At 39.8% G+C, this 23,120-nt stretch overlaps 1 protein-coding gene across 4 annotated transcripts; it reads left to right on the top strand.

Moving 5' to 3' along the window:
• Positions 1-18: 18 nt before the first annotated feature.
• Positions 19-20,785, top strand: DEPDC7 (DEP domain containing 7). 4 transcript variants are annotated; one of them, XM_045893939.3, is made up of 9 exons: positions 19-174; positions 11,304-11,694; positions 13,981-14,108; positions 14,915-15,104; positions 18,299-18,510; positions 19,472-19,614; positions 19,802-19,927; positions 20,028-20,106; positions 20,414-20,778. In XM_045893939.3, the coding sequence occupies exons 1-9, from the start codon at positions 102-104 to the stop codon at positions 20,605-20,607; spliced, it is 1,536 nt and encodes a 511-aa protein (XP_045749895.1). In that variant the 5' UTR covers positions 19-101; the 3' UTR covers positions 20,608-20,778. The 4 variants fall into 4 exon arrangements, with proteins under 4 accessions (XP_045749895.1, XP_064432774.1, XP_064432775.1 ...); XM_064576705.1 differs by lacking the exon at positions 19-174 and adding an exon at positions 431-680 and having other exon boundaries at positions 20,414-20,783; XM_064576703.1 differs by lacking the exon at positions 19-174 and adding an exon at positions 4,141-4,287 and having other exon boundaries at positions 20,414-20,780.
• The last annotated feature ends 2,335 nt before the right edge of the window (positions 20,786-23,120 follow it).

The following is a 23,120-nucleotide window of genomic DNA, read 5'->3' as shown; positions in this document are numbered from 1 at the left end:
GAGCCCCGCCCCGTCCCGGGCCAGTTAACCGGCCGCCGAGGGGCGGGCGCCCACTCCGCGGTGCCGCGGTCGGTGGAGGTGGTGACCTGGCGGGCACGGTAATGGCCACGGTGCGGGAGAAGGCGGCGGCGCTGAACCTCTCGGCTCGCCACAGCCCGGCGCAGAGGCCTCCGGGTAGGGGCTGAGGACCGCTGTCGGGGGCGTGTGGGGGTCCCGGGGCGGGCCGGGGGCGGGGGCGGGGTGGCGCTCAGGCTGCGGTTCTCGCGCGGGACCGGGACCCCGCCGGGTCCAGCGGGCTCGGCGCGTCTGTAGCCACTCAGGCCAGCACCTCGTCGTGGCGGCGAATTGGGTCCCTCTCCCGTGGGTGGGCTTCGGCCGGCAGACTCCGCCGCCCTCTCAGCCCAGCTCTTTCCTTAGTTCCCCAACTTGAACTTCGCCGCGCGCTCGTCAGTGGCCCGCTGCGTGCCAGGCGCTCTCACTAGGTCTCCAGACACGCTCCACGTCGTTACTCGTAGCGCGCGTATCTGGACTTGGATGGCTCTTTGCCTTGCGTCTCATCCGCAAACCTCGACTCCACAATATGGCCAGGGAACCAGCGCCTCTCTTGCCCCCTCTGTTCTCCAGACATCCTGGGGGTGATGAGTGGTTTTTGTTCGACGGGAAGGAACCTGGCATAAAAAGTATTTGTTCGTTAAATTTTCTGGATAAGCAGTATTTCAGTGAATAGAAGTTTTGGACTTTTTTTTTTTTTTTAGTGGTTATATGACATTAGGAGAGACGTTGGTGAATTCTGCCACCAGCTTAATCATATCCTTGGGGGTAGTTTGCTTAGCCTTTTGCTTTCTTTGAATATCCAAACAAATGAACGGAATGGATGATCAGTTCTAAAATTCTGTTCCTAGCATATTACAACTCAGTAAATAAAGATATTCAGACAACACAGCTTTTTTTTTTTTTTTTTTTTTCCTTTTTCTTTCTAGATAAGTTAAACCTTTCCCCCTTTCTGTATCTGCTGCGTGGGGTGTTATAGGTTCCCTATCTGACAGAAACTTTTCCTTTGGAAAATACCAACCAGTGAAACTGACTCCTTCCTCAAGATAACAGTAGTCAGTGACTTAGGTCATTTGGGTGCATCTCAATGGCTCCAGTCTTGTGTTGACTTATAATTACTAATGTTCCTTTTGAACTTCAAAATACTAATGATAAATTGTGATAAAAAACTACTTTTCTAGGAACAATCATAATATTGACCTTCTTCTGCCCCAATTTGAAGGATTCAGATAAGCATATGATGGCTACATTCAGAATTTCTCTTTGTTTTGCATTTTGAAGAGGAGGGATTCATTCATCATTTGAGAATTCAAAATTGGAAACAGTCTTGGGAAATCTTTAGGCTTACTGTCTGAGTGAAATTGCCAACTTTTGTGTGATTAGAACCATAGCACCCTGTCTTCTCTAACAGCTGAAATACCAGTTCTGAGCTTTGGGCTTTTGTGAACAGGTTCTTAGATGGCATAAGGGAATATGTATTCAAAATTAAGTAGGTGACTGTCAGAGGGAAGAGCTGAAGTGCTGGTTAGCAGATTTGAACCCAAGGAAAAGACCAGTTTCCTGCTCGGCAGGTGCAGTGGGCAGAGAAGGGCCCACTGCCTTTTTTTCATTTGTTTTGCTTGCTAGGGTTGGAACCCTACCTGTTAGCATTTGTTAATCCCTCTTCCACCCTTTAGTTCCCTGTCACAGTCCCAGGGAGCACAGTAATAGGAGCCCGTGCTTCTTGGTTCCTTGCTATTGGCTTTCTTTGTGCTCTGGCAAGCAGCTTTGTACACTTCGTTCTCTACTGAATAGTTACTCTTCCACGCCCTAAAGGGGCTGTAATGACCAGGGACCTGATTTAGGTAGAAGATATGAATGCTATAAGCTAAACTTCGGCACTTACTTCGAAGATATTTGCCTTTTAATATAGACGAACAAGAAAGTGGTGTGTTACCCTGTTATCCCTTCATACTGTAACCTAATTCTTTGAATTCACCTGGTATCACTTTTCCAGAGAGCTCAAAGTACTTCCCATATGCTGTCTCATTAATCTGTATGCAGTAAAGTGGGGGCCAATGCCTACTTTTGTGGATACTTCTCTTAATCTGTTTTAAAGTTGTTTTTTTTTTTTTTTTTAAGATTTTATTTATTTATTTGACAGAGAGAGACACAGCGAGAGAGGGAACACAAGCAGGGATGTGGGAGAGGGAGAAGCAGGCTTCCTGCTGAGCAGGGAGCCGGATGAGGGGCTCGATCCCAGGACCCTGGGATCATGACCTGAGCCGAAGGCAGACACTTAACGACTGAGCCACCCAGGCGCCCCTAAAGTTGTTCTTATTAGAAGAGATTTCTTTTACATATTTTACCTACTTGCAGCCTTCTTTTTAGAGGCAGTCTCAGGCTTCAGCCTGACATCTCTAATACCATGTAAGAGGAAAACAAACTTTGGACTACTAAAACCAATATGCAGTAAAAGCATTGCATATTGGTATGATTGTATAGCAAGTTTTTGCCACTCAGTCACAGCTGCCTATTTGAATACCCAAAACTCAGTTCTTTACATTTATGTATTTTCATAAGGTTTTGGTTAATATCCAATCGATGTAGTTCTTTTTGTTGGTCTTGACAATTCTGTACCATTTTAAAACCTCTTGAAAAAAATTCTAAAATTCTGAAACAAATAATACATTATATGTTAAAAAAAAAAGAAGAAGATAGTAGGAAGGGAAGAATGAAGGGGGGGAAATCGGAGGGAGAGACGAACCATGAGAGACAATGGACTCTGAGAAACAAACTGAGGGTTCTAGAGGGGAGGGGGGTGGGGGGATGGGTTAGCCTGGTGATGAGTATTAAAGAGGGCACGTATTGAATGGAGTGCTGGGCGTTATACGCAAACAATGAATCATGGAACACTACATCAAAAACCAATGATGTATGGTGATTAACATAACATAATAAAATAAAATTTTAAAAAAATTCTCTTTGGGGCGCCTGGGTGGCTCAGTTGGTTAAGCGACTGCCTTCGGCTCAGGTCATGATCCTGGAGTCCCTGGATCGAGTCCCGCATCGGGCTCCCTGCTCGTCAGGGAGCCTGCTTCTCCCTCTGACCCTCCCCCTTCTCATGTGCTCTCTCTCTCTCTCTCATTCTGTCTCAAATAAATAAATAAAATCTTAAAAAAAAATTATCTTTAATCCTAAATGACTTAAGATGTTTTTTAATTTTTTAAAGATTTTATTTATTTATTTGGGGTGCCTGGGTGGCTCAGTCGTTAAGTGTCTGCCTTCGGCTCAGGTCATGATCCCAGGGTCCTGGGATCAAGCCCTCCCTCGGGCTCCCTGCTCCACAGGAAGCCTGCTTCTCCCTCTCCCACTCCCCCTGCTTGTGTTCCCTCTCTAGCTGTGTCTCTCTCTGTCAAATAAATAAAATCTTTAAAAAAAAAAAGATTTTATTCATTTGAGAGAGAGCAGAGAGAGCACACATGAATGGAGGGAGGAGCAGAGGGAGTGGGAGAAGCAGGCCTCCTGCTGAGCAGGACCAATCCCAGGACCCCAAGATCATGACTGGAGCTGAAGGCAGGCACTCAACTGACTGAGCCACTAAATGACTTAGGATTTTTTTTTATATAGATTATTATTTTTTTAAGATTTTATTTATTTGACAGAGACACAGAGAGAGAGGGAAGACAAGCAGGGGGAGTGTGAGAGGGAGAAGCAGGCTTCCCGCCGAGCAGGGAGCCCGATGTGGGGCTCGATGCGGGGCTTGATCCCAGGACGCTGGGATCATGACCTGAGCCGAAGGCAGATGCTTAACGACTGAGCCACCCAGGTGCCCCTAAATGACTTAGGATTTATATATTATTTTCTGATGAAGAGTTAAATCCTCTGGTATGTGACACATCTTGGTCTTATCTGCTAGCAGTCTTTATTTACTGAATTCTGTTTAAAGCTTGACATCATCAGGTGGTACGAATAGTTAAAGGATAAACTCTTTGAAGGTAGGGACTCTGTCCCCTTAGGTCAGAGGAAGGAAGAAGAAGTAAAATACCTTTCTTTTTCACTTTTTATTTTTTTATTTTTAATTTTTAAAAAAATATTTATTTGAGAGAGCAAGTGAGAGAGAGCACAAGCAAGGTGAAGGGCAGAGGGAGAAGAAGACTCCCTACTGAGCGGGGAGCCCGATGTGCGACTCAATGCCCGGACTCCGGGATCATGACCTAAGCCAAAGGCGGACGCTTAACCGACTAAGCCACCCAGGTGCCCCTTTTTACTTTTTAAATAAACTTTTAGAATTTTCTTTTTTTTCTTTTTGTTTTTAAGATTTTATTTATTTGACAGAGAGACAGCGAGAGAGGGAAGACAAGAAGGGGGAGTGTGAGAGGGAGAAGCAGGCTTCCCGCTGAGCAGGGATCCTGATGCTGGGCTCGATCCCAGGACCCCGTGATCACCTGAGCTGAAGACAGACGCCTAATGACTGAGCCAATCAGGCGCCCCAAACTTAGAATTTTAGAATAGATTTAGGTTTACAAAAAAGTCATGAAGTTTGTATATAGATTTCCCACCCACATGTCCTTTACTCATTTTCCCTTATTATTAACATCTTACATTAGTATAGTACATTTGTCACAATTAATGAACCAATGTTAACACATAATTATTAACTGAAGTCCATACTTTATTCAGATTTCCTTAATTTTTTTTTAAAGATTTTTTATTTATTTGAGAGAGAGAGAGCATGAGAGGGGGGAGGGTCAGAGGGAGAAGCAGACTCCCTGCTGAGCAGGGAGCCCGATGCGGGACTCAATCCCAGGACTCCAGGATCATGACCTGAGCTGACTTAACCTACTGAGCCACCCAGGCGCCCCAAGATTTCCTTAATTTTTGCCTAATGTTCTTTTTCTGTTCCAGGATCCCGTTCAGGATATTACATTACATCCAGTCCTTAGGCTCTCCTAGATTGTGACAGTTTCCCACTTTGTTTTGAGTTGTACATCTGTTCATTGCTGGGTACTGATGCTACCTTACCTATATTGTCTCCTGTGATCCTCCCAGTAACTGAGAGAAGTGGACCCGGCTCTGTTTTGCAACAGAAAAGTTACACTGTTTGCCCAAGATTGCATTACTAGTAAATGATGGAGCCAAGAATAGAACCCAGGGATCTGGGACTCCAGACTGCATGCTTTTGTCTTACTCTTTGTATCCACAGAAACTAGCCCTGTGCCTGCTGCATTAACACATGTTTTCGTGTCCTAATTTATTCAGTTAACCCACAGTTTCTGAACTCTGGGCACTGTTGACATTTTCTTTGTCGTGGGGGCTGACACTTCAGCAGTGTCCCTAGGCCCTCTACTCACTAAATGCCGGGAGCACTTCCCCTTCCTCAGCTTGTGACGATCAAGAATGTCTCCAGACACTGCCAAATATCTAGTTGGGAGTAAAATCATCCACTAAGAACCACTGCATTAACCTTCCTTTAAAAAATTTTTAGTAGTTGGCAATCATCTACAACCCACAAGTGTCAAATAACCAAATGTATTATGTGAGGCAGTCTGTAAGGCAATTAAATAATTTGAACTTTTGCAAACTATAAGGACATTTGAAAAAAAAAGGCACTAGCTCACTGTTCAGGTTTTGTGGAAAATTGCCTAACATGAGCTAGCTGAATTCTTTTTTTTTTTCCCCTGTGAGGTGAGGACAGTGTAATGCCCGAGAATGAAAAGGAATTGTTAACATGTTCATTTAGAAGTAGCATTTTTTTTCATAATTCTTTGTGTGTTTACCTTGCATTGGGATCCACTTTTATAATGTGTATATGATCTTCTAAGGAGGTGAATAATCCTACTGATTTGAAGTGATCATAGAATTGTTTTTGCCCGTAAGTAGGTTTCACCAGCAGGGCCGTAGTAGATGTGTTACACAGATCATAGGTGAAGCTGATTATCCTTTTGTAACTTTTGAATAAATGTAATTTCTTGACACATCTGCTTTATGACTTGATTTTTAGGGAATTATTATAATGTGATTATTTAGTGTGTATTTATAGAAGGGAAAATAATTATTAGCATCACATATATAAGAGTTCAACATTAGAAATTTAACTTTTTTATTGTTGGTAAACTTTTTTGGGTAGATTTCAAATACATGCAAAGGACAGGTCTTGCTTTTGAAAATAACTATTGCTTTCAAGCGAATAAAGATGAGTGCTTGAAAAATGAATGTTAACTAGCCTAGGCTTATATAGTGCTTACGAGCATATATAGTATGTTATAGATCTAGTTTAAAACAATCTCTGAGCCTCTTGTTAGGCCACCTTCCGAAAAAGCTTTTTATCTGAGAAGGTCACATTTGTTTCTATACCTCATTTCTTACCATATTTTATGTGGTGGTCAATGTCCATTCTAAATGGAGATGGGTAGAATTTCAGTCTCTCAGATCCTATAATCAGGGGCACCTGGGTGGCTCAGTTGTTAAGCGTCTGCCTTCGGCTCAGGTCATGATCCCAGGGTCCTGGAATCGAGCCCCGCATCGGGCTCCCTGCTGGGCGGGAAGCCTGCTTCTCCCTCTCTCACTCCCTCTGCTTGTGTTCCTGCTTTTGCTATCTCTGTCTCTGTCAAATAAATAAATAAAATCTTTAAAAATAAAATAAAATCCTATAATCAGATGTTTAGACCTGAAACCAACCTTAAACACAGTGTTCAGCTCTTGTATCAGTAAATGAAGAAACCAACCTATAGAGGTTAATTCTCTTATCCCAGGTTATCACAGCTAATCTCTAGATTCTTTGATCCTTTCATCATGATGCTTTTAGAACATTCTTGACCAAATATAAATAAGGAAGCATCAAGATGCAAATAGTGATGAATTTTAATTAATTAATTTTAGAGAGAGGAGAGAGGGGGTTGGGGCAGGAGCAGAGGGAGAGGGAGAGAGAGAATCTCAAGCAGGCTCCACACCCCCAGCACAGAGCCCGATGTGTGGCTCCATCTCACGACCCTGAGATCGTGACCTGAGCCAAAATCAAGAGTCGGACACTTAACTGACTGGGGCACCCGGGTTAATAAGGTGAGCATCACTAATAATTAGATAGTGATGAATTTTAAAGAAATGTCTAGCTCATATGCAAGTGAGAGCTGAGGACAAGCTGAAGCTGAAATTCTGATGCTAGACTTACAAAGCACTCTTTGTCTACTTCTGGTCTCTTGAATCCTGTTTAGAAGTCACAGTAATTTGTCTCACTGTGCCATGGTCTGCTATACCCATATTCATTTCAACTCTTAGATGATGATAAATAAATTTCAAACCAGCATGTGGGGGATCTGTGTTCAACTGGTGAAGTCAGCATTAAAAAAACAGGTTATCCTGGTGTGGGTTTTGGCACATGTACTTGTCAAGTGCAGGGTATATTATGTATTAAAGTATCTGTATGAACATGAGCTAGTTTGGGTCTGTGGGTGGTGATGCTTGAGGGGAAATATCCCAGGATGCAATGTTGGGAATTAATGGTCAGTGAGAACAGAGGGGACCTGAAAGGGCTGAATTGTATCATGCCTGGAGGACTCTGGAAACTTTGCATGGCTCATAGGTGCCTACTATCCTGCTCTAACCTGTTCTTTAATCTTTTATACCATGTTATCCAACCTGCAGAACTTCCTGATTTTCCCATATTTAAGCAGCAAGTTAATATGTGGAAATTTATTCTTCTTACTTCCCCTCTGAAAACTAGCCTTTTCCATGTCACTGAAGCTGTGTATCCCTTCCCTCCCACCCCTTCTGTTGTCTTATTGATCTCCAATTAGTAAGTGACTCAGCCTTAATTTTTTTTTTTTTAAAGATTTTATTTATTTATTTGAGACAGAGAGAATGAGAGACAGAGAGCATGAGAGGGAGGAGGGTCAGAGGGAGAAGCAGACTCCCCGCCGAGCAGGGAGCCCGATGCGGGACTCGATCCCGGGACTCCAGGATCATGACCTGAGCCGAAGGCAGTCGCTTAACCAACTGAGCCACCCAGGCGCCCCTCAGCCTTAATTTTTAAGATTTGTATACCTACCTACTTGTAGCTCAACTGTTATGACTGAGATGTATCAAATTTAATATCATTATCAGCCCAGAAGTATATTTCACTGCCACTTAAAAGGCCCTCTGATCTCTACAAGTTTGAATCTTACTTTCCTCTCCTCTCCTACTCCTGTGTACTGTGACTAGTATATATTATAGAATTTATGGTATCCTACTTTATTTTAGGACTAATGGCTACTGTTTTTATTTATTTATTTATTGGTTTATTTAATGACTGCTTTTTTTTTTTTAAGGTTTTATTTATATACTAGAGCATGAGCAGGGGAGAGGGGCAAAGGGAGAGGGAGAAGCAGACTCCCTGCTGAGCAAGGAGGCCATCGTGGGGCTCAATCCCAGGACCCTGAGATCATGACCCAAGCTGAAGGCAGACGCTTAACCGACTGAGCCAGCCGGGCACACATGACTGCTGTTTTTAAATAGCTTTGCTAAGGGTTCACAATGTTTTTTTTATTTTTTAGGGCTCACAAATCTTAAAGTTGTTTTGTTCTAATCTCATTGGCTCGCTTAAAGCTCTTTCACTTAATCCAAGTTTTCAGTGAAAAGTTGATGCTAAAACTGGTGACTTAATGTATTTATATTTGAGTCCTAGAAGAAGTATGTTTACTGCTTGTGAAACTGGGTTTGTTTAACTCATGAACCTCAATTTCCTCAAAGTAAGATTATTAATAAGTATTTCAGAGAAGTTTATCAGGATTAAGCAAGAGAAGACAGAGCTTGTCATATTTAAGTACTCAAATATTAGTTATTAGTAATAATATGAAGATTTGAAAAAAGACTAAAGAGCAGACATTAAGTTCATTTATTTTTTTTCATTAAGTTCATTTAAATCCAGCTATAATCTCTAATATTTTAAGAAGCTAAGAATATTAACTTTGAACACTCCTTTTAATTAGTTACTGTGTCTGGAAACAGCGTAGCTACTCCTGGGTTCTAGATACCAGGAATGACCTGGACAGATTTTGAGATTTCCTTAAATGCTCCATTCTGGCTCTATTCAGTAGATATTAAATACTGTGCCAGTAGTAAATCTATTTCCACCTTGGAAATAGTTTTACTAGTTTATCTAGTTGATTCTCCTATAATTCAGTCCTTAAAACTGCCTACATGATATTTGGAAAACTGGCATCAATTACTACCTTCTTTGTTTAGTACTGGATTATGAAGTATCTTGAATTTTATTTTATTTTTATTTTTTTAAACTAATACTAGCAATTTTATTTTTTTATTACTTTTTTAAGATTTTATTTATTTATTTGAGAGAGAGAGAGAGATCATGAGCAGGGGGGAAGGGTAGAGGGAGAAGCAGACTCCCCGCTGAGCAGGGAGCCCAGTGCAGGACTCGATCCCAGGACCCTGGGATCATGACCTGAGCTGAAGGCAGACGCCCAACAGACTGAGTGACCCAGGCACCCAGTATCTTGAATTTTAAAATATAAAAACAGTCTTGCTGATTATTTTAAACTAACATAATAATTGGTAGATAGTTAAACTACCCATCTATTTTTGGTCTGGGAAGTATACGAATAAACAGTAAAGGGCTTTATGTGTGTGCATGTGTGTATGTTAGTAATTTTCCTGGTGAAGATGTTAAAAGTTCTAGTAGCACAAAATGACACTGTAAGTGAATACAGTGTGATGGTTCACTATGATTCTTTTATTTATTATAATACAAAAGATGAATTCCAAATGACCCACTTAAAATTTATGACCCTAGTACATTAAGTGGAGTTTTAATGTCCTTCAGGAACTTATCTTTGCCTTCATCTCATACATTCTATTTATCTAAAAAGGCAGGAAGGTAATTTCAGGTAGCAGTTTCTTTAGTTATGTCTCCCCTTGTTCCTTACAGTTTTACTGATGCATAGTTTTCCTTTTTACACAACCTTAAGGGAAGTAGTAAGTTTCAACTTCTCTGTTAGAGTATCCTAAAAATAAAGGGAGTAAGACACCTAACAAAACTGGGGACTTAAAAATTAGAACCACTGAATATTCAGAGGATCATTGAAAAGTGTAACACATAAAAAGGCATACTCTGTTTATGTAAAAAGAGAGCCAGCCAGCCGGCCAGCCAGCCAACAAGCTGATGATTAGCTAGACTCTGTTCCATCAGCTTATTAAAACTAAGGTCCATTTTTTTTTTCCTTTTAATTGTTTCTCCTTTTCTTTGTAGTTTTGCCAAATATCCGTTTATTACAATGAGGAAAAATGTGATAAATCTTTGAAAGCATGTTTTCTTTCATTTCTGTTTTGCTAAAATCTTGTCAGTTTCTATGCTTTTCCTATCTTTGTGGTAGGCTGTGAGCTCCTATTGGGCAGGAACCAGTTTTCCCTGTTACAAAGTACTTAACTTATAAGCTGCATAATAGGAAGCTTTAAAAATAGTAGTTTATTCCAACTCCTGTGTGTGTGTGTGTCTAAATGATACAGACCATGAACCAAATTCCAGTAGCGCCTCTTACAACATAATGTCTGGAAGTTACACTTAACCTCTGTGAATCTATTCTCCATTTCTCAAGTAGAGATTATGTCTACCTCATGGGGTTGCTAATGACCTAAATGTGAAGCACTTAGTAGAGTTCCGTGCACATGATTAGTAGCTGCCACAAGGACCTGCTTGATCTGCACTCCCCCACCCCAAAGACCATTTCCACTCCCCTCTGGTCTCCCTTCCTACTGTTCTCTCCCTGGTCACCCTCTCAGGCCATGCTGGCCTTGTTCCTCCTCTCTTGGCCAAGCACACTCGCTTCTCGGGCCTTTGTTCTTTCTGTTCTCTCTGCCCTTTCCCCAAATATCTGCACAGCTTGCTTCCTGGTTTTACTCAGGCTTCTGCTCAGATATCACCTTGTCAGATCTTTCCAGACATCCCCCCTAAAATAGTGTTCTCCTCTTCACCAGGCTTTATTTTTCTCCTAAGCACTCACCTAACACATACATATTGTGTGTATCTTCCCACAAAGTAGAAGTCTGTGAGAACAGGGACTCTGTTTTGCTCACCGATGTATCTAAGCCCATAGAACAGTGTTCAGCATATAGTAGGCACTGCATTTTTGATGAGCTGCTGCTGATTAAAAGTTCAATAACAAGCTGACCTCATAATTGTTCCTCATTAATGACTGTGGAAATTGCCACTTTTTGCTCAAGGATTGCTTAGGCCTGATGATAAATGAACAAGGTTACTCTGCGTTTTTCCCGTGCAGGTTTCAGTGTGGCCCAGAAACCGTTCGGAGCCACATATGTGTGGAGCAGCATTATAAACACGCTTCAAACACAGGTGCAGGTGAAAAAGCGAAGACACCATTTAAAAAGACACAATGACTGCTTTGTTGGTTCAGAAGCTGTGGATGTCATTTTTTCTCACCTAATTCAGAACAAATATTTCGGTGATGTGGATATTCCTCGGGCCAAAGTGGTGAGAGTGTGTCAAGCACTTATGGACTACAAAGTATTTGAAGCAGTTCCAACCAAAGTCTTTGGAAAAGACAAAAAACCTACATTTGAAGATAGTAGTTGCAGCCTTTACAGATTCACAACCATACCTAATCAAGACAGTCAGTTAGGCAAAGAGAATAAGCGATATTCACCTTCCAGGTTGGTATATAATGTTAGATTATCCTGGGGATATTGGCAGGATTTCATCGACTTTTTGGCGAGAGGCTGACTGGCTTTATGTTATTTTAGAAATTGTAAATTAGGCTAACATCTGGGTCTGTGGGGAAATTTGATAAAATACAGTGAATTTCTATTTATTTGGTATCTCCTGGAATTCCTACTTACTCATATTTTATATTTAGCAGAAATAATCAACAAACTTTGATTTTCTTTCTGCATCAATTTACAATCATAGTATAAAAATATGTTAGAGAGTTTATACACAAAGTGATATGAGAACAGAAAAGGTGAAGGGAGGCTGGTGGGTTATCACTAGAATCTAGGACATGGTAGATGTTAAGTATGAAAAGCATGTGGGACCCAGAATGCAGAGGATTTTATATGACATACAACATAAAGAGTTTGCAATCAATCATACAGATGTTGGGGAGGCCACAGAAAATGACATTGAATCTTAGAAAGGTCATCCTGGCAGCCATACGGACAGCCTAACTGGGAGAGCCAGTTAGGAATCTATTGCACTATTGCAGTCTACAGATGAGGGTGAAGTGAGCAGCAGTGGTGAAGAAGGAATCATGTCAAGGGAGACTGGGGGACAGAATTGTAGAACCCAGTGCTTGAAATGGATGTATGTGATGAGTACATAATTAACTTGGTTATTTGTCATGAAATAAGACGTTTCTCTCTCTCTTTTTTTTTTTTTTAAAGATTTTATTTATTTATTTGAGAGAGAGAAAGAGCACAAGAGGGGGGAGCGGGAGAGGGAGAAGCAGACTCCCTGCTGAGCAGGGAGCCCGATGCGGGACTCGATCCCGGGACTCCAGGATCATGACCTGAGCCGAAGGCAGTCGCTTAACCAACTGAGCCACCCAGGCGCCCAAGACGTTTCTCTTTTATTTTCTTCAGCGAAACTGTATAGAAGTGACTGTGTAACTGAAGCTCTTATAATTCAGATCTGACCCAAAGAGTTTTAGTGTTACCGACTTTCAATTTTTTTTTTTTTTTAAGTTTTATTTATTTGAGAGAGAGAGCAAGCACAAGCAGGGGGAGGGGTGGAGGGAGAGGGAGAAGCAGGCTCCCCACCGAACAGGGAGCCCAACGTGGGGCTCGATCCCAGGACCCTGAGATCATGACCTAACCTGAAGGCAGATGCTTAACCAACTGAGCCACCCGGGCGCCCCTTTCAATTATTTTTAATGTATAGTATATCAAAAATTGTGTATTTTTAGTGTATTTAGTGTATCAAATATCTTTTTTTAAAGATTTTTATTTATTTGACAGAGAGAGATACAGCGAGAGAAGGAACCCAAGTAGGGGGAGTGGGAGAGGGAGAAGCAGGCTTCCCACTGAGCAGGGAGACCGATGCCGGGCTCGATCCCAGGACCCTGGGATCATGACCTGAGCCGAAGGCAGACGCTTAACAACTGAGACATCCAGGCACCCCTGTATCAAATATCTTAATGTCTTAACTTTCAAGACTCTCTATTTAAAAGATGGTAACATTTACCTCTCTGTTTAGGAAAGATATATGAGGATAAGATAGGGCAAAATCACTGCTTTCCAAATGCAAGTCCACATTCTTTATGTGAAACCTTTGGGGCCACATGCATTTAGAAATTTGGAACTTTAGAGGTTTTAAAAAGATAATTTTGTAGATAGAACATATATTAGATAACACTCCTAGAGGGATCTGGGAGAGCATCTGGTAACGAAATGCATTAATATTTCTGCAGTAAACAAAATACTCATATTAACTGGGATAAGTAAAGACTATGCAGGACAGGTTTCCCCACCCCCCCGGCCCCAGTAAAGTGAGGACAGGTTTTGTCACTATATGAGTTCTGAATAAACTTTAGATTGCTCACAGCCTTTGGGGTTTCAGAATTGTGGGTAAATATTTGTAGGTCTGTATTTGGAAAATGATGAGCACTATCCACCAAAGAATGCCCCAGAAATAGAGATAAGTGATAAAAACAGTAAGCATAATGAAGTTTGGTTATGTTTTAAAATTGGAGATCAAAATTTTAGTCATCAAATTGCTTAAATCTAAATATTCAAAGAAAAATTTAGAGTATGTATATTTGGGCTCGAGAGTGAAGGTGGATGTTTTTGTATTCTACTCTTAGAATTTGCATTTGTTGTTTTTGCTCTGAAATACATAAGCTTTGTAGAAACTCAGCTCTTTGATGGTAAAGTATTTCTCTGGGCTTACTAAAATAAATTAATAATTAATAAATAATACTAAAATAAATAAATTCATTTTAGGTATTCCGATGTATTATTTAAGTCATCTGATATCAAATCAGCAAGTTTAGAGGATCTGTGGGAAAATCTGAGTTTAAAGCCTACTAACTCTCCTCCTGTAAACATCTCTGCAACCTTGTCTCCACAAGGTAAGTAAAGATGATGCAAGTAAGAAATTTAGAAGACCAACTTCAGATAAAATTAGTTATTTAAAACTTTTCAATCTTAACCTTTATTAGAATTTAAATATTCAGAGCACAAAGAAAGAGTACACTGTGTATTAAAGTTGTTTATATTAAGTTTTAACAGAGGTCTATTATCTTCAACAAATAGATCAGTGTTGCAATTCTTGAACACTGACTTTTGTCCTATCAGCTGGCAGAGGTTCAAGCTGCAGTGTTTTGCGTGCAGATTTTTATTTATTTTAAATATGCTCTCAGATATCTTTTTCTCTAACATCTTATGAGGTTAAATAAAATTTTGAAAATTACATTAGAACATTAACAGAACTCTTATGTTCTTCCTTGTCTATGGCAATGGAATGCAGATTAATGACTGATTTCCACCTTCCCTCCCCCATCCCAGTTGTGGAAACCCTGAGTGGAATAATCTGCAGCCAATAGTTTCAGACCAGTTTTCAGATTGAATAATGAATCATTCTTTCTTCCAAAGTCCTTATTAACATGTTACATGACTTGATCTCTTATCTCTGCCATATTGCTTTTACAGTAAAAGAATGAAAAGAATTCCTGCTGTCTAAAGTCTGTTCTCCTACACTTTAAACAAATCTTGAATTGTTTTACTTTGTCATAAGAAACCACTTTATAAATAAGGTTGACTTTTTTTTCTCTTTTCTCTTTTTTTTTGCCAAAATTTATACCTTAGACTTGCCTAGACAAATATCGTGGTATTTAGTAAATATTTTTACTTTTCACTTTGTCATTTTCCTGTGCAGTTATTAATGAAGTATGGCAAGAAGAAACAATTGGACGTCTACTGCAGCTCGTAGACCTTCCACTTCTTGACTCCTTACTCAAACAGCAAGAGGTTGTATCTAAAGTTCCTCAGCCTAAGAGGCAACCTGATTTGGTCAACAGCAGTAACTATCTGGATCGAGGGATTCTCAAGGCTTACAGTGACTCTCAGTATGTGGAAATACATCTATCTCAATAATTTGAGTGTGTTTGTAGGAAAATCGTAGATAATGGTTTTAAGATAATCTCCTGAATTCTTCCGTCCACGGGATCAGATATGCATTAGCAGTTGATAATTATCAGGACTTGGGAAAGTGAAGAACAAAATTACCTTGGTCAAAATTAGAAAGAGATATAATTTTCATTATTTTTTTATATTTATTTTTGCTTCTCACATAACCTACTTACACATCAAGTGAAGAAAATGATTCTTCTTATCTTTGTTAAAATGTAGGGCTCTCTGGTCTTCAAAGGGACCCGGAACAAAATTAACAGATTTGACAAATTCTTAGACTCGTTTGACTACCTATACTTTTATGCTTCACCAAAATATCTTGAATATGTATTTTTTTTAAAGATTTTATTTATTTATTTGACAGAGAGAGACATAGCGAGAGAGGGAACACAAGCAGGGGGAGTGGGAGAGGGAGGAGCAGGCTTCCCACTGAGCGGGGAGCCCGACATGGGGCTTAATCCCAGGACCCTGGGATCATGACCTGAGCCGAAGGCACATGCTTAACGACTGAGCCACCCAGGCGCTCCTTGAATATGTATTTTTTAATTAACTAGTGTTATTGAAGAGAGAATGAAAGTAACTCTTGCTCTCATATCTGACTATCATTCTTCTGAATATAAATCTTAAATTGTGAAGGCTTAACTTCAGGTGCTAAAGGAAGTATGATTTTTTTTTTTTTCCGTTAAGGAAGAGTTCTATATTCCTTATAACTTTGAAATTCTTTTCTTAAGTAAAATTATTAAAGGTTAAAATCTTGTATTTTCTAGCTTGTTTAATTTTTAATTACTTTGCCTCAGCAGATCGTGTTCAGTAGTTAGGGAGATGGGAATGTTTAAAAGGAATGCAACTTACATTTCTCAGTACTTCTTCACAAGTTCCACAGTCCAGTGAACTATTAATAGTTAAATACCAAAAGATAGTTTAAAACCTTATGCAAGGGGTGCCTGGGTGGCTCAGTCGTTAAGCATGTGCCTTCGGCTCAGGTCATGATCCCAGGGTCCTGGGATTAAGCCCCACATCGGGCTCCTTGCTCAGCGGGAAGCCTGCTCCTCCCTCTCCCACTCCCCCTGCTTGTGTTACCTCTCTTGCTGTCTCTCTCTCTATGTCAAATAAATAAATAAAATCTTAAATAAATAAATAAAATCTTACACACAAAAAAAGTTAATCCTAACATACTAGTTAACTGAACTCTGTGTGTATAATAGGACGATTATTATTCAACAAGAATTTAAATCATTATGATGAGCACTGAGGGAAAAAAAGATAAATAAAATTGAATAAATCACACCTCTAATTCTTTTTTTTTTTAAGGTGGGGGAGGGGCAGAGGGCTAGAGAGAATCTTAAGCAGGCTCCACCTCCAGTATGGAGCCCAAGGTGAGGCTCCATCTCAGGGCCCTGAGATCGTGACCTTTAGCTGAAATCAAGAGTCAGACATTTAACTGACTGAGCCTCCCAGGTGCCCCACACACCTATAATTCTTTAAAAAAAAAATGAATTTAAATCCTATTTCTATAATCTAGTTTTTTTTTAAGATTTTATTTATTTATTTATTTTTTAATTTTATTTATTTATTTGAGACAGAGAGAATGAGAGACAGAGAGCATGAGAGGGAGGAGGGTCAGAGGGAGAAGCAGACTCCCTGCCGAGCAGGGAGCCCGATGCGGGACTCGATCCCGGGACTCCAGGATCATGACCTGAGCCGAAGGCAGTTGCCCAACCAACTGAGCCACCCAGGCGCCCCTAAGATTTTATTTTTAAGTAATCTCTATACCTATCATGGGGCTTGAACTCACAACCCCAAGATCAAGAGTTGCATGCTCCACCGACTGTGCCCCATATTTCTACGATCTAAAGTAACATGAAAACATTTTATAATTACCTTACATTTTAAATACAGAATTAGAAATTGTGCTAGAAGTGACCTTGAAGATCATCTTGCTGCATCTTACTATGAACTTGATGAAGCTGATGCACAGAAAGGTGGCATGACCTGCCCGATATAATGCTCTTGGGTGGTGGCAGAATTAGTTGTCCTGAGTTCATAGCAGTAGAGCACATGGTTGTTCTTTTTTAAACTACATATAAAATACATATAAAATATATCATGTATAGGGCGCCTGGGTGGCTCAGTCTTTAAGCGTCTGCCTTCGGCTCAGGTCATGATCCCAGGGTCCTGGGATCGAGTCCCACATCGGGCTCCCTGCTCAGCGGGAAGCCTGCTTCTCCCTCTCCCACTCCCCCTGCGTGTGCTCTCGCTGTCTCTCTCTCTGTCAAATAAATAAATAAATAAAATCTTTAAAAAAAATATATGTCATGTATATTAGCAAGTTGAATTTTTTTTTTTTTAAAGATTTTATTTATTTATTTGAGAGAGAGACTGAGAGAGAGAGAGCATGAGAGGGCGGAGGGTCGGGAGGGTCAGAGGGAGAAGCAGACTCCCTGCCAAGCAGGGAGCCCAATGCGGGACTCGATCCCGGGACTCCAGGATCATGACCTGAGCCGAAGGCAGTTGCTTAACCAACTGAGCCACCCAGGCGCCCGGCAAGTTGAATATTAAAAGTTATTCTAGAATTCTGTTTCTTGAAATGTAACATTTTTCTGATTTACCCAGGTGGCATTTTATTAGAAATGGAAACTAATATTTAATTGTTTTTGAAACCCTACCTTATCTTCCTCTGTTGTCTCCTAGCCAGAGTGAGAGATGATAGATCACAGAGCTCTGAAGTACACAACATCATATTAGAAAAATACTGGCCTAGGAGTCAGATCTGGGATCTAGTCCTAACTGGGACCCTGAGCAAGTAACTTAGAGTTTCTGGACCTCTGTTGTAAATTTAATATTAGAGTTTGAATTTTGATATCCTTTTCAGTTTACATTGTAGTGGATAGCTTCTGTTTTCACTTCGAAAAGAAAAAGAAGACATATGAAGCCAGACTTTTTGTCTGTGATACATGATCTAGCTATATTTTAAAAAGAATTACACATATCTATATCTAAGTGTATAGAAATTTATCCTCATGGCAAACTTGAAAGAGGTAGTAAATTAGGTACTATGTGTATATTTGTTACTTGCTTTTTAAAATACTTAAAAAAATTTTTTTGAAAATAATTCTTTTTTCCCCCATAGGGAAGATGAATGGCTCTCTGCAGCAACTGATTGCTTAGAATACCTTCCAGACCAGATGGTGGTGGACATAAGCAGAAACTTTCCTGAGCAACCAGATAGGATAGACTTAGTGAAAGAACTTCTCTTTGATGCCATTGGCAAATATTACAGTAGTAGGGAACCTCTGTTAAATCACTTATCTGATGTTCATAATGGCATTGCAGAGCTCTTAGGTAAGTAAGATCTTACTGGATACTGGAATTTGTCTTTTGGAGGAAACAGGAAAAAGTTAATTATCCTCAGAATGAACCAAATTGCTTCAGGCTCGAAGTGGATCTGGATAAATCCATGGAAAGTATGTTTATTCCAAACTTCTAGGGTTCATTTGGAAGGAGGCTTTAGTAAGTTCTAAAGTTATGCAGGAACTTCTGGTTGGCACAGGAGAATGCTGCCCTAATTCACTGTAAGTTTAATAGGTATAGTGTGGCAGTTCTCTTCTTTACAATACCACCAATACCAATACCACCACTCTCCCCCGCTTCATTGTCTTCAAAATGGCAGACACTCAATCCCTCTACCAATGAGCCAGACTGTTCGACATGGTTTGTTGAAAACAAATTGTGGATTTCAGAGAATCCTATTTTTCTCAGGTAGAGTTGGATACATCAGTACTTTACACATAGTGTACCCTTGAAATGTGTTGAATTAATGAAAAGCAGGCTGAGAATTTATTTACAAAGCCAAGAGTTTAATTTAACATCCTAAGATGATTATGACAAGGATTTAGGGTATCAGTTGCCAATTTGAGAATAGGCTGCCTTGATGGTTGGTATTGGTCATTTATTGTAATTCCTAGTTGTTTTGTTTTGCTTTTGAAAATAGTTTTGAGAGGCCCCTGAGTGGCTCAGTCGGTTAAGCGTCTGCCTTCTGCTCGGGTCATGGTCCCAGCATCCTGGGATCGAGCCCCGCATCGGGTTCCATGCTCAGTGGGGAGCCTGCTTCTCCCTCTCCTTCCGCCTGCCTGCCTATCTGCCTACTTGTGATCTCTCTCTCTCTCTCTGTCAAATAAATAAAATCTTAAAAAAAAAAGTTTTGAGTAAGTTTAGTGTTTAGCTTCAGCTTTACATTGAATTTTGTTCCCTTTGATAATCCTATTTGGTCAAAATTAAAAGCAGTTTTTTCTTTCGGATGAAGTGAACGGGAAGACTGAAATAGCATTAGAAGCCACTCAGCTCTTTCTAAAGCTTCTGGACTCCCAAAATAGAGAAGAATTTAGAAGACTACTGTATTTCATGGCTGTTGCAGCACATCCTTCTGAATTTAAATTACAGAAAGAAGTAAGTCTTTTGTCTAAATGTGAATTGTATTCGAGCAGCCTTAGTTCTTACAGGACCCACAAGTCAGATTATTTCACATCGGCATCAAATATGCTGAAATGACTAATGACTATTAATATTCAACATTGCCTTCTATATAAACTCATTCTTTTAAATATACACTATTGGGTGTGTTTTATTTTTATAGAGCGACAACCGAATGGTTGTGAAAAGGATATTCTCAAAAGCGATTGTTGACAATAAAAATTTATCTAAAGGCAAAACTGATCTTCTCGTACTCTTTTTAATGGATCATCAAAAAGATGTTTTTAAGGTAAAATTCTGAAAGTAGTTAAGTTGAGCTTATGTAATAGATCACTGGATTAAAATGCATTTGAATAATCTGTGTCCCTCTTTTTTTTTTTTTTTTTAAGATTCCAGGAACTCTACATAAAATTGTTAGTGTTAAGCTCATGGCCATTCAGAAAGGAAGAGATCCAAATAGAGACACAGGTAATCTGAGAAATATAATTTTCATGATCTTCCAAAGATAAATTCCTAGTGTTTATTTGAAAGTATTTTGTTGCACTTTAATTTTCCATTAAACTTTAAATTCCTCAGGGTTATCTAGACTTAGCAGAGAGCCTCCTTATGTCAAAAAGTAACTTGACCAAATTTAGACAGTCAGCAGTGCTTAGCATCTTCAATGCATTTTATAAACTGGGGAATAAGAATATAAATGTAAAAATATTGCTTATTTTTTTTAGTTAAATCTGAGGAATAGATTCATTAACTGAACTTTTTACTTTTAAACATAAAGGATATATATATTGCCAGAGAATTGATCAAAGTGATTATTCTGACCATACACAGAAGACAACCAAGGATGAACTAATGAATTTACTAAAGACTATTGATGAGGATTCAAAACTATCTGCCAAAGAGAAGAAAAAATTGCTAGGTCAGTTCTATAAGTGTCATCCAGACATCTTTATTGAGTATTTTGGAGACTGAGTTTTTAATGTCTGTATATAACTTATGTATTTTAATAATAAATTATGTATCCTAAATATCTAATCACATTTGTAATCTTAGATGTTCTAAATATGAAATTGTACTTAATAAAACATTTTTTGTATAAACTTCTGTGTCTGAAACTGAGTATTAGATGGTGTATTGCTGTTAGATATTAACCTCTTTAGGGTGAGCTGATTTATAAGTACTGTGCCCAGTACTTTATAGAACATCATAGAAATTTAATGATATGACATTGCAGTGTTTACATAACAAAGTATTAAATAGTAAGGAAGTCTATAATTACAAGTTAATAGGAGTGTGGTTTTTACCTTAAGAGGTACTCCTTAAAGATACAAGAGAGAAACTCAGGCTATGATAAAGTGAATTTGCTAATTACCATAAACAGTAGACAAGTCAGAAATTGAACTGTCCTGATGATTTTGAAAACTTCAACATCTTTTAAGTTTATTGGGGAAAAATTCAAACATTTAAAAATGAGCGAGAACAGAATAAAAGAATAACTTCCATGTACCTATTATCCACTTTCAACAATTGGCAACTCATGGCCAATCTCATTTAATCTATACCCCCATGCATTCCTTGCTCCCACCCCAGCAAGCGTCAGACATCATATCACTTAATCTATTAAATTTCAGAATGCATGGCTAAAAGATAAGGACATAAAAAAAATAACCACAATATCATCATTACATACACACAAACCCACAATTCCTTAATACCATCAAATATGCAGTCAGTAGTCACATTTTCTGATCCCAAATGATTTTGACAGTTTACTCAAATAGGGATCCATTAAGGTCCATAAATTACAATTGGTTAATGTGCTTCTTAAGTCTCTTTTAATCTGGGGTGCCTGGGTGGCTCAGTTGTTAAGCATCTGCCTTTGGGTCACGTCATGATTCCCAGAGTCCTGGGATCGAGCCGCGCATCGGGCTCCTCGCTCCGCCGGAAGCCTGCTTCTCCCTCTCCTGCTCCTGCTGCTTGTGTTCCCTCTCTCTCTGTGTCAAGTAAAATCTTTTTTTAAAAAAAGTCTCTCTTAATCTATATGTTCTTCTTTTAACTCCTCCTTCCTTCTCCTCCTCCTCCTTTTCTCGCTCTGCCTCTGTCATTGAATAAACCTGGTTAGTTCCTGAGTTTCTCCACAGTCTGGATTTTGCTGATTGCAAACCTGTACTAACTTTTATCATGTTCCTCTCATATCCTGTACTTCTTGTGAACTGGTCATTAGCACTAAAATCTTCAACTTTTTTTTTTTTTTAAGATTTTACTTATTTGAGACAGAGCATAAGAGGGGGGAGGGTCAGAGGGAGAAGCAGACTCCCCGCTGAGCCGGGAACCTGACGCAGGACTGGATCCTGATCCCGGAGTCCCGGGATCAAGACCTGAGCCACCCAGGTGCCCCTAAAATCTTCAACTTTTCATCCAAGGTCATGATCATTTTGGAACTGCACTGTCAGGATATATTTGGTAAATAGACAAGCAATATAATACAATTACAATTTGAAACTGTTCATCCAATAATCAAAAGATTAAAAGGAAACAATTTTTCTACTTAAACTTTTAAAGAAAGGTTGGGAGGGGGCACCTGGCTCGCTCAGTCCGTAGAGCATGTGACTCTTGATCTTGGGTCTGTGAATTTGAGTTCCACGTTTGGGTATAGAGATTGCTTAAAACAAACAAACCCTAAAAGAGCAGTAGGGAAAACTGAGATGCACCAAAATGCTAGCATGTCAATCTTTTATTTTCTAACATCTGATACCAACAGTCTTTCAGTGGGAGAACGTTGAGAACTCTATAATATATCTGTGATCCCAGTTCTCCTAATAAAGCAGGGAATAACTTTGTCAGGTTTTTTGTTTTTCGTTTTGTTTTCATAGACAAGGGAAGGCAGCTGTCTTTACTGTGTGAAAAAGAGAAGACAAGATCGTTCGTGATTTAAATGTGAGGAAGTTTTCAGAAACTACTGAAAGTGTGGTGAGACCATACTTGGGGTGTGGAGGTGGTTCTTGCCTGGCTGCAAACTCGAAACACTTGGGAAGCTTAGTTCTTCCCTGGCATCACCCCTGGAGTCTCAGATGATCCTTTTAGAACTCCTGCCCCCCCTCCTGCCCCTGGAGATTCCAAGATGTAGTTAGGGTTGAGAACCACTAATCTCGAGACTATACATTAGTATAGAGCAACTGTGTGTACTATCTGACTTGCGACCTTTACTTTGCACATAATTGAATGATTATTTGGCAAACAAAACTTAACACTTCTTCAGGGGAAGCAAACTAACTGCCTAGTTTTGTTTTGTTTTTTTAAGATTTTATTTATTTATTTGAGAGAGAGAATGAGAGACAGAGAGCATGAGAGGGAGGAGGGTCAGAGGGAGAAGCAGACTCCCTGCCAAGCAGGGAGCCCGATGCGGGACTCGATCCCGGGACTCCAGGATCATGACCTGAGCCCAAGGCAGTTGCCCAACCAATTGAGCCACCCAGGTGCCCCTG

Source organism: Mirounga angustirostris, unplaced genomic scaffold, assembly GCF_029215605.1.
Source record: "Mirounga angustirostris isolate CCGP_5_RB_7025 unplaced genomic scaffold, mMirAng1.0.hap1 SCAF_13, whole genome shotgun sequence".
In the NCBI taxonomy this organism is placed as follows: Eukaryota; Metazoa; Chordata; class Mammalia; order Carnivora; family Phocidae; genus Mirounga; species Mirounga angustirostris.
The sequence above is the reverse complement of the archived record's forward strand: the minus strand, read 5'-3'. Positions and strand labels throughout refer to the sequence as shown.

Coding starts and splice junctions, on each gene's coding strand:
- DEPDC7 (XM_064576705.1), top strand. CDS start 581: ATGGCCAGGGAACCAGCGCCTCTCTTGCCCCCTCTGTTCTCCAGACAT. Junction 19,615..19,801: donor AATTTAAATTACAGAAAGAA/GTAAGTCTTTTG, acceptor TTATTTTTATAG/AGCGACAACCGAATGGTTGT. Junction 19,928..20,027: donor ATCAAAAAGATGTTTTTAAG/GTAAAATTCTGA, acceptor TTTTTTTTTAAG/ATTCCAGGAACTCTACATAA.